We start from the raw sequence: 11,936 nt of genomic DNA, 5'->3' as shown, positions 1-11,936 counted from the left end.
CCCAAAGAGCATGCATTCAGCCATCATTACTTGTAGTGACAGAAAATCTAAGGGTGCCAACTAAAGAAAGGGTCTATGGGGGAGAGGAAAAAACCAAAAACTAACTGGAATCAATTTAAAAAGATCACTGAGAGAACACTGACCATCTCCAAAGAGCGACTGTGATCTACACCATGCTGTGATCTAGTGGAAAACTGCAATAGGATGAACGTGTTTAGCACATATAAAAATATCATTTGAACTCCTAATTGAATTGAGATAATCCTTTCATTCGCTTTCTTCTGGGTCACGCTGAACAAACCAGTCCCTACCCTCCCAAGAAAGTTGTGGGGTGGGCGCAGGGTAGCCTTTTGAGCAGAACTCTAGACTGTAAGTTCGTTGGGGGTAGGGAACGTGACTGCTAATTCTTTTGTATTTTATTAATAATAATAATAGTAATTATTATTGTGGTATTTTTAAGCGCTTATTCTGTTCCAGGCAATGACTGGTACTAGGCGCTGGGGTGGATACAATCAAATCAGGTGGACACAGTCCCTGTCCGACATGGGGCTCTCAGTCTCAATCCCCCTTTTACAGATGAGGTAACTGAGGCCCAGCGAATTGAAGTGACTTCCCCAAGGTCACACAGCAGACCAGTGGCAGAGCCAGGATTAGAACCCAAGACCTTCTGACTCCCTGGCTATCCACTAGGCCATGCTGCTTCTCTTAAGAAATCCTAAGCACTTAGTACAGTGCTCTGCACATAGTAAACACTTAGTAAATACCACTGATTGACCAATTGACTGCATATGGAGAAATGGCACGCTTTGGTAACTCGAAATTCAATAATACGGAGGACATGGTCACCTTTAAAACAGAGAGGTAATTTCAGTGAGAGGGGCAAAAGCTCCTTAGTGTTTTTATTCATTCAATCGTCTCAGGACAGTAGCAGTGACAAGCAGTAGCATCTTAACTGACTAGGACAGAATCTTTCCAATAGCCATACCCAACACACGTTTTGCAGTTCTCCAGCCAATTAAAATTCGGGGTAACTCAGATCTGTTTCTATCCCCAATGTATAAAAAACACATCTGAATAAGAACCCCACAATGGGAACTTTTCTTCCTAATCAGTGGGAACACTTTCAAACCTTTTGAAGCTTTAAAATACGTCATACTAAAAAAGGAATTGTACATTCGACGTCTACCCAAGAGAAAACGGACAAAAGGCAAAAATAATGAAGGATAAATCATTATTTTGGAATAGTGTAAATTCAATCATATTTTATTGAGCACTTACTGTGCGCAGAGCACTGTACTATGCTCTCTGCTCTGCTGCAAGGCAGGCTTTCAGCGCGTCTTGGGGATTAGGGCGAGTTCTTCCAACAACACAAGCCTGGCAGGCCACGATAGCGTGGTGAGAACTTCCGTGCGAGTTTTCACAGGAATGCAACCCTCGCATTTGAGAAGAACCGCAGGTAATGAGGCATTTCAAGAAAAATGGCTTCCGTCAAAGGATCTGCTCTACAGCCAAGACCATAATCCATCTCATCATCACCCGTTTCCAATATGCAGGTATTTTGCCGGTTAACTCACGGATGTTACCACAATTTCTAGATCTGTGGCGTATATACTCAGGATTTCTCCATGGAAGGCTATTTGAAAAAGGCAATTATTGAAAGCCATGAAGACAAAAAATAAATAAATACAGGGCAGTGAAAAGTTCAACTCCCTGGAGCCAAAAACCCATGGTCGACCTTAGAAGTGATTTAGGACACAGGACGGGTAAAAAGTTACACTGCATATGTGGGCTCCATTAGAGCAAGTCAGGTCACCCGTGCATTCTCCACTGGGGCTTGTTTAAAGACAACTCGGTTCTGAAGGTGGGAAATCCCTTTTGGAGAAAATGCAAATCTTGTCTGGCATTTATCACACTGGTCTATTTCTCCACTTAGCTTTCAAAAATGGGACACTTCAAAGAGACAGACCTTACTGAATGGAGGAAGAACATGAAATGTGCTTTTAATGCATAAAAAATCACAGTGGATAGCAGCGAAGGACATGGTGGGGGGAGAGTCAGGAGAATTTTATCATTCACATTGTGATTATTCTGCACATTGATGAAAGATATTTCAAACTTCTAAAAACCTCAAAACTTTTTTGTCTTAAAAAATAAAATCAAAAATAAATCCCAAACACCTTGCCAGCACTCTCCCGTCACCCTCCCTCCCCTCTCAAAAAAATAACCCCAAACAGAACCGTGGTTCAACTACCCACAAACTGAAACATTGTTATGGCAGCAAAAGGTTTTGAGAGCAACAAACATTTGTAAACTGTATTTCGATCTCTCTTTGTTTTTTGTTTTTGTTTTTTTAATTCCCAAAGTGCAAGATGCGAGATTCCGGTGGTCTTTCAGTAGTGCTTTTCCTGCAAGTAATCCTTCATTTTGTTTGGCAAAGGCAGTTTCTGAATCAGGTCTATCCTAGTGTACTGGCGAATGACGAAACGGCACAGATACTGCAACGAGCGCACCTGCATGAACCGCGACACCGGATTGGTGAGTCTGACGGGGTAGGTGGCCGATCCGGGCAGGCGAGACCGCGAGTAGCAAAAGGCGCCGTTTTCCGAGTCCCTGATCGAATGTTCGATGAGATCGACGATGGACGTGTGCCCCTCCACGTCGGGCTGTTCGTAAAAGCTAAACCTGCCGTTGGAGTGTTCGATCCGGGTGTGCAAGGTCTTCCCGTGGGAGCGGAAGCTCAGGCTCAGGAGGTAACGGTCGTCGGAGCTGTCGCGGACCAGGAAGGACCCGTCGGCCACGTTGGCCAGCTTGCCCTCCGCCTCCCAGCGGGTGATGGGACCCCAGTACCAGCCCTGCCGAGCCAGCTTCTTCAGCTCCTCCGTCAGGCTGGTCACCACCATGGGGCCGCTGCTCTGCACCGAGTCGTACACCCTCCCGACCCCGGGGGCCGAGTTGGGGTCGAAGTTCAGGTGGCAGCGCACGCTCTCGGCCCCGTGGGCCCCCGGGCCGGCCAGGCCGCCCAAGTTCCTTTGGATCGGGTTGTTCTGCAGCGGAGGTAGCAGCGGGGAGAGGGGCGGGGGGTCGCCGGGGTCGGGCCGGGGGCCCTGCAGGGCGACGAGCCCCGCGCCGCCCCCCGCCGGATCCCCCGGGCCGTCTGGGGCCGTCTCCGCCGTCGCCTCCCGGCCCTCCTCGTCAGGGAAGGGCCCCCCCTCGGTGTGCGGCGCGGCCGTCGAGACCTCCATGGGCGAGGACCCGTCCGGGCAACAGCTCCGCGATCCCTCCAGGGGGTACATCCCCTCCTCTAAAGGCACAGTGTACTGAAGGTAGTCCTGAGGCACGAGTCCGATAACTACAGGCACGTGGTCGTCGATGTGAAGACGCAGGTCCCCGGCGGGAGAGGCCGCCGCTCTCGGGAAGCTGCCGCTCGGCTCCGGGCCACCCCCGTCCGGCTGCAGCTCGCGGAAGTCCTTGCGCACCCCGTTCGGGGCCGGGCTGGGGTGGGCCGAGTGCACCAGGGCCTTCACCCTCACCTCCATCTTGATGCAGGTCTCCTCCGAGGCGGTGGGCCGCAGGGGCCAGGGCGTCGGGCTGTAATGGTGGTTGCGGAGCGACGTGGACCGCAGGGGCCGCTGGGCCCGCGCGTCTTTGAAGGCCATCGGGGCGGAGGAGGAGGAGAAGCTGTCCTCATCGCCAGAGCCCAAGGATGTCGGCCCGCCCTTGCCCTTGGACTTCTGCTTGGCCGACAGCCGCCTCTTCAGCGAGCCCATCAGGCTCTCGCTTTTCGATCGGTTCTTCCCGCCCTTCTCGTCCTCGCCGTTTACTTCGCAGCCAGTCAGATCTTTCCCGTAGCAGCTGCCGAACAGGGAATCGTCTTTAGCAAATTCGCCGGCCAGGGACGACGGCTGGACCACCACGAAGTCGCTCTCTTCTTTGTTTTTATTCAGGTTGAAAGACTTGCGGAATGTTTTCAGACTGATCTTCTTCATTCTGCCTCGGGACCGAATCCTGCCGGATCAATGACTCTGCCGGGATTGTCGGCTCCCAACGCCCAGAGGTGCGCTTTGGTTCATGGGTATTTTTCAGCTTCCTTTAATGATTGGAGCCATTTCCTGGAGAGAAAGAGAGAGAAATTTATAGCGCTTACTATGTGACAAGCACTCTTCTAAGTGCTGGAACTCAGTAACATAACATGGCCATGGAGTCTACCCGGAATTCCACCAACCCTGATTCCCAGCTTGAGCTTGGAGTTCACCAAGATCTTCCGATCCTTCTTCTGCCAGGCACTCCTGGCCTGACTCGTCAGTGAGGCGGTTTGCTCTTGCGGCCTCGGTGAGTTGCCCTGAGCTTTTCCTTAATTTTTCTAATGGCATTTGTTATGTACTCACTATGTGTCAAGCACTGTTCTAAGCGCTGAGGTAGATACAGGATGATCAGGTTGGACACAGTTTCTATCTCACATAGAGCTCAGAGTCTAAGTCAGAGGGAGGAGGATTTAATCCCCATTTTACAGATGAGGTAACTGAGGCACAGAGAAATGAAGTGACTTGCCCGAGGACACACCACAGACAAGTGGCGGAACCAGGATTGGAACGCAGGTCTTCTGTCTCCTGTGAGCCCACTGTTGGATAGGGACTGTCTCTATATGTTGCCAATTTATACTTCCCAAGCGCTTAGTACAGTGCTCTGCACACAGTAAGCGCTCAATAAATACGATTGATTGATTGATTTCCACAAGGACATGCTGCTTCTTGACTGAAATTCATCCTTTCCTTTACTTTCTACAAATGGACCTTGGTGCCTCAGCCCCGCCCCCTTCCCCCCACCCCCCGACCCCCTCGCCTCCTCCACCAAAACCCTCCACCGCCCATCTTGAGGGAAAGGCTGCCAGAGTCAGGAAATAACACACCAGCAGATGAGCAAGGAGGAGGAGGAGGAGGAGAAAAAGCAGCCAGGGGCACGAAATTGGGCAACTGGCCCTGGACAAGTACTTTGGAGGTGGATGCAAATTTTAGGAAAGGCAGCCATAAAAAAAAAGCAAACAAAAAAAAACCCCTCCGTCATTATGTTTCTCTACTTTTCTTAGCCTGACTACATGAAAATGCATTTGTTTTTCAATCATACTGAAACACACAGTACTAAAAATCTAGCAAAAAGACTATTCATTTGGAATTTAGCCAAATTAACTGTAAGGAAAGACAAAATTCATTTGTAGCTGTTTCAATATTGGGCTCTTTTATTGGAAAAAAAGTAAACTGCATTTATAAATTGTGTTTGGAGTTTGCTTCCCATTTTCCGCCTGGTGAACTTACTGGGCTTCTACTGGCATTTAAGGACAACCCATTCACAGTACTCTATTCTCAGGGATATGTGTTTCATTCACAGAAACAAAAGAGCAACAGTAAAAGAAAAAAAAGGAAAAAAATACCACTCCTAAATTTAAACCAACCTATCCAACTTGTCTTTCAGATATTTCTACTAACAAATGACTCACCCTTCTGAGCAGCAAGCAGAAATATAAATCTATTGTATTTAATCTAGTCAGACTTCCAAACTGCATCTGCTGGGCCTGGATGGTGGTCTGAGGTCCATCACACATCACTCATTCAACAGTACTTATAGAGTGCTTCCTGTGTTCAGGACACTGTATTAAGCGCTTGGGAGGGCACGATACGAATGAGTAGGTATAGGTGATCTCTGCCCATAAGGAGCTGAGAGACTAGATTTTAAGCTCATTTTGGGAAGGGAACATGTCTACCAACTCATGTACTCTCCCAAGTGCTTTGTACAGTGCTCTGCACACAGTAAGCGCTCAATAAATTTCATTGATTGATTGAGATATATATATACCTATGCAATGCTTCCCCTAAGCATTTTGATAGTCACCCAACTTCCACCCACCACACTTAAGTACATAGTCTTATACTTGGTTGCGTCCCCAAATGTAATTTATTTTAATGTCTGCCTCCTCCACAAGACTGTAAGCTCCTTGATGTCAGGGGTCATGTCTAACAATTGTATTGTGCTCTGCCAAGCACTCAGCACAGTGCTCTGCACACAGTAAACACTCAAAAAATGCCACTGATGGACTGATAGATTGAACAAGAGAGAAAAGAGTCGTCTTCCCCAGTAGATCATGACGAGACAGAAGTCCTCGGATGGCTGGTCAACACCATGCATACGTCACCTCTTCCTGGCCATAAGTGAGATTCTGGCTGGTGGGGTTTTGGGCTGGTTACAAAACAATGCCTAGACCCTAGGCTGGGCTGGGCCCCAGCCTTTCTATACAGACAAGGATCAAACAGACCACAAGGAACAACAGATATGCTATTTTTTTTTCCTCGACAGACTGAGAACTTCAACACAAAATTTTACAATCCGGTCAGGTTGGCCAACCAGCCTCTAACTGGACAGGTCCCACGTCCCTGGAGGAGCAGAAGATGGCAAGTGACGTTGGCACTCACCACTACTGTAACTTCTGGGAAGAGAGTGGCCATTACCACCTACCCCCACCTCTTTTCATTCCCTACTGAGCAGCGGAGAGAAAGGGTCCAGGGGAACCCCTAGGGAAGAAAAAGAGAAAAACAGGGCAGAGAAGGAAAAGAGAGAAAGAGAAGGAGCAGGAATGGGAGAGGGAAAGAAGGAGGTACTGGACATGTGCTTAGCTTGGAAAGGGCTACCAAAAGCCTCAGCCAAAGGGGTTGGCCTCTCCCTTCAGCCCAAAATGCACAGTAGAGGAGCAAGAGCAACCATGAAGAGAGGAAGGAGAGATGGGAGGAAGGTGAGGGAAAAGAAAAGCAATCAATTAACCAATCAATGGTACTTGTTGAGTGCTGTGTGGAGAGCACTGTACTAAGTGCTTGGGGGAAACAATATAGTACAGTTGGAAGAGACAATCTCTGCCCTCAAGGATCTTACAGTCTAGTGGAGGAGACCGAAATTAAAATAAAGACACAGGAAGCAGCAAAGTATGATGCTATGTACATAAGTGCTCTGTGGTTGGGGGTGGGGTATCAAAATGTTTAAAGAATGCAGAGACAATATTGTGTGGCATAGTGGATAGAGCACAGGCCTGGAAGTCAGAAGGTCATGGGCTCTAATCCCAGCTCTGCCACTTGTCTGCTGCGTGACCTTTGGCAAGTCATTTCACTTCTCTGTGCCGCAGTTACCTCTTCTGTAAAATGGGGATTGAGAATGGGAGCACCACGTGGGACAGGAACTGTGTCCATCCCAATTTGCTCGTACCCACCCCAGCACTTAGAACAGTGCCTGGTACATAGTAAGCAATTAACAAATACCATGATAATTATTATTATCGTTATTAACACTGAAGGAAGGGGAAACGAGAGGTTAGTCAGGGAAGACTTACTAGATAAAACAGGGCTGATCAAAGGCAGAAGAAAGGGGAATAATCAAAGGAGGAGAGGAGAGAGAGGGAGAGTTAGAGGGAAAGATACGAAAAGGACAATGAGAAAGTAAGTAGGGAAAAGGTTTGGTAAGATAGGGGCAGAAAACATCAACAATACCAACTGGAAAACGAAGGATAGGGGTGGATATGGGGCTGAAGATTTCATGGGAATCACCTAAGTATAATGAAATGCTTCCACATATACGAACCCTCTACCCCTGGTAAACCAAAACTTAGTATTTATGTGTTACCCTGAAAAACAATTTTCTTGGCTATCTGAACTATTTGAAGCTATCCAATTTGGTTGGCTTTCTTCATAAAAGAACTTAAACACTAGCCTAAGGGTTTGCAACTTAATGAAGAAATCAGTGCTGGTTTCCCTACACTCTGCCATTTCCCCTATCTCTAATTTATTTTAATATTTGTCTCCCCTCCTATATTGTAAGTCCTTTATGGGCAGGGATTACGTCTAACAACTCTCTTGAACTGTACTTTACCAAGTAAGCACTCATTAAATACCACTGATTGACTCATTGCTGGGGCCACAGTTTTCTCCAGTTTCTCTGTTCTTAGGATATACTAAAAACTGCCTTCTATTTCCAAATGTAACATCTCGGGAAATTTGGGGACGCGCCAATCCCACAGAAAGCAAAATAAACTTCAAAAACTAGTTTGAATTGTTAAAAAAAGAAGATGCACTGTGGCCCAGACGCAGTAAAAAATACTAATTTTGGTGTTCATTATCATTTGTGCTTCAGTAACTATGAAAGTACAATGCATGTTTAGATAGGGATCATGCTATGCTCCAGGTTATACTCACTACTTCTTTGTCCTGTGGTCCAGCCCAGAGTCAAACACTATTACATGTGGAATGCCATTTGAGAGGGGTGATGATATCTAACCACTGCCAAGAGCCTAGGCCCAAACTGTAACTATTGATGAAAGGCCATACCTGGATGCATCCACAAGCCTAACACCCGAAGAACCAAGGCATAAAAAGATTACGCTGTCATGGATAATTCTATTTCATTCTATTCCAGTACCTGCTCCGGTTATGACTAGCACGTACTGTTGCTTTGGGTGGGAGAAAAGGGGAAAAAAAAAAGACTGGACGCCAAATAGCTTTTTATATTTGTTACAAGCTAAATGCTAGCATTTGAGTCAACTCATTCAAATTTCTGGGTTCTGGAACTGCACATGAAATATGAGGGGAATAGGCCAGTGTGAAAAAAGCAACTTTTTTCAATAGAAGACACCATCTTCTTATGTAATCTACTTCTAGGGAACCTCAATCCTATTCCTCAACAAAACGGTCAGTCCATAAAAGCAACCATTTAAGTATGGAGTCACTAAGGCTGGGGAGTCTACTCAAATCAAACAATGGTATTTATTGAGCGCTTACTGTGTGCATAGCACTGTACTAGTCTTGGGAAAATACAATATAACAGTTGACAAACAAGTTCCCTGCAGAGATCCCCAATCTAATGAAACAAAAAACAGACCCAATGGAAAAACACCATAAGACCAAACATTACAAAATTTCAAAAATGATGCTCAAATAAGCATAATGTGTTTTAAATTATCTTTGAATAATTTTGATGAGCTTGGTATGATCACAATTTTGCTTTCTGAACCTGTCTCATGATTCTACAATTTTTATGGCATTTACTATTATTATAATAATTGTTAATAATTAACAATCAACAATAATTTAATGTTAATAATCAACAAATTTATTGTTAGCAATTTAAAAATGTTCGTGCTGGTGGTTAACAATTATTATGATAATTGTTATGCACTTACTATGTGCCAGGCATTGTACGAAGAGCTGGGGTGGATACAAGCAAACTGGGTTGGACACAGTCCCTGTCCCATGTAGGACTTACAGTTTCATTTCCCACTTCATTCATTCATTCAATCAATCGTATTTACAGAGCACTTACTGTGTGCAGAGCACTGTACTAGGCCCTTGGAAAGTAAAATTCGGCAACAAATACAGACAATCCCTACACAACAACAGGCTCAGCCTAGAAGATGTGGTAACATCTTCACAGAGAAGGCAGACCCTGAGACCCAAGCTCTTTCATTCATTCATTCAATCATATTTATTGAGCACTTAGCATGTACAGAGCACTGTTCTCAGTTTGGGAGAGTACAATATAACAGTAAACAGACACATTCCCTGGCCACAATGAGCTTAAAGTCTAGAGGGGGGAGACAGATATTAATATCAATAAACTACAGATATATACATAAGTGCTATGGGGCTGGGAGGGGGCGCGAATAAAGGGAGCAAGTCAGAGCAATGCAGAAGGGAGTGGGAGAAGAGGATAGGAGGGCTTAGTCAAGGAAGGCCTCTTAGAGGAGATGTGCCTTCAATAAGGCTCTGAAGGCAGGGAGAGTGACTGTCCGATATGAGGAAGGGTGTTCCAGGCAAGAGGCAGGATGTGGGCGAGGGGTTGGTGGCCAGGTTGCTTCCCAATGCCACTGCTATATGGCCAGCACCATTGCAGGGGGGAAAACATTCTTCGAGAACCAGGTACTATGCTTACGGTGAGTCCACAACAGATCCTGGATATGCGAGTACATTGACTTTAGAGGTGCCACTCCAAACTCATTTCTATTCCAGTGAAATCTGTGGACTGCTGTGTGCAGCAAGGGCATCCGCAGAAACCCACTGAAAATACTAAATGGGCTTCTAAAGGCACCTCTCATGAGGCTGGCTGAGGGTCCCTGGGGGCCGGGATCTGGTCTTTCTCCTTCTGCTTTATGTGCCCAAGTGCCCAAAGCAGTAGCAGCTCAATAAGTGCTGCATTCACCTTTTGGAATTAGATTCACTGTCAAAACCCAAGGGAATTTTTTCAAGTACATAAATTCAAGCATTCTTCAGCACCAAATTAGAGCAAATAGCTACAACGATCAACAAATATCAACAGTCATCTTATTCCTACATCAAAAGGAAACAGTCTTTTCACTTTAACTATGCAGATTTTAAAAAGTTGATTTCCCCTTCAGTGAAAGTCTAAAATAACAAGTTTTGAAAGAAGATTTACAACTGAATCATATCTACTAGGTGATGCTATTAAGTCAAAGAGGTTTAGTCTACCAATACAGCAGTTTTCTCCCTGTGTCACTCCTGTCTCTAGGCCCCCAATCCCTTCTTTCTATGAGGTTGGAAACTCTTTAGGGCATGGCCCCTGTGTCCTATTTCTCCTCTGAACTCCCCGGTGCCTAGAATGGCCTAGTTGAAAGAGCACAGGCCTAGGAATCAAAGGACCCAGGTCCACATCCTGGTCCAGTCACTTGCCTGCTGTGTGACCTTGGGAAAGTTGTTGGACTCCTCTGTACCTAATATTCCCCATCTGTAAAGTGGGGAAGTAAATTCCTGTTCTCCATTCGACTTAAACTAAGGATCAGGGTCTGTGTCTGACCTGATTATATTGTTCCTCTCCCAGGAACTAGAACAGTGCTTGGCACCACACTAAGGGCTTAACAAAGCTCACAATTATTATTATTATTATTACAATTCCACACATGGTGCATGCTCAATCTCCTTTTTACCCCAAATAATGCAGGAGTTAAAGCAAAATGTGAACCAGACTTTTAATTCATTCATTCAACTGTATTTACTGAGTGCTTACTGTGAGCAGAGCACTGTACTAAGTGCTTGGGAAAGTACAACACAACAATAAAAGTGACCTTCCCTGCCCACAGTAGTCCAGAGGTGGAGAGACAGACATCAATACAAATAAATAAACTGAAAATATGGGACGCTTCACTCAAGGATGAATTTGAGTGTCATTCTCATGCTGGGGCCATGCTAATCTTCTCTGTATCGTTCCAATTTGAGGTTGCCATTTGAGGAAGCCAACAAGTCCTTTCGCTAAGTGTGTGGATGTCGGAAATCCAAACTACTGATTTCATGACAAATTCCATCCCACTGACTGGAATAAACTTCCCTGACAGGGTAGAAAACAGTGCTCCAGCAGGAGAAAATGGAAAAGGCAGCCGACTTCCATGGCTGGGGGTATTCGACCTTTGCCCAGGCCCCAACGGGCCCGTGGGGTGGAGTCTGGACCAAGCCCAAACCAGTCGGGTTCCTGATGAGCTTGGACAGCTTTGGCCCCACGGAGAGGCTAAGCCCAGAGGGAGGGGGCTCAAATGCACATTTATATGACTTTCTGTTTCGGTTTCAAAGCAAGGGTCATGCAAATGGGTGCTTCTGGGCTAGGGACAGCACTTGACTCAAAGGCTCAAGCTTCACGGGAGCCGGGAACGTGCTGACCTCCATTAAATGTCTCAGCACTGCCCCACCAGACCCCAAACTCTTAAACTGAAAGTCAACCAGGTGAGGAGGCTCCAAAGCCTCTGGCCGGGACACCGTGTCTGAGGGCGTGGGTGTCTAAGTGACTGTAATTATGGAAGTGTACTATTAGAAAGCCACTTAACTGGCTCTTGCCCCCGAGAGCGCCCAGCCCTGTAAGCTCCTTGTGGGCAGGGACAGCATCTACCAACTGTTGTACCGTATTTT

At 46.2% G+C, this 11,936-nt stretch overlaps 1 protein-coding gene and 1 pseudogene across 1 annotated transcript in view; both read right to left on the bottom strand.

Annotated features, from left to right (window-relative positions):
* Nucleotides 1-705: 705 nt before the first annotated feature.
* The window catches only part of SOCS6 (suppressor of cytokine signaling 6), a 76,801-nt gene continuing 65,570 nt past the window's right edge, over nt 706-11,936 (bottom strand). The window contains exon 3 of the mRNA XM_038747522.1: nt 706-4,109. Coding sequence (XP_038603450.1) covers nt 2,391-3,986 — 1,596 coding nt within the window. The 5' untranslated portion in view covers nt 3,987-4,109 and the 3' untranslated portion in view covers nt 706-2,390. The remainder of the gene's footprint in view (nt 4,110-11,936) is intronic.
* On the bottom strand, nt 11,165-11,277 carry LOC119929314 (annotated as a pseudogene).

This window comes from Tachyglossus aculeatus, chromosome 5, assembly GCF_015852505.1.
Source record: "Tachyglossus aculeatus isolate mTacAcu1 chromosome 5, mTacAcu1.pri, whole genome shotgun sequence".
NCBI lineage: Eukaryota > Metazoa > Chordata > Mammalia > Monotremata > Tachyglossidae > Tachyglossus > Tachyglossus aculeatus.
The sequence above is the reverse complement of the archived record's forward strand: the minus strand, read 5'-3'. Positions and strand labels throughout refer to the sequence as shown.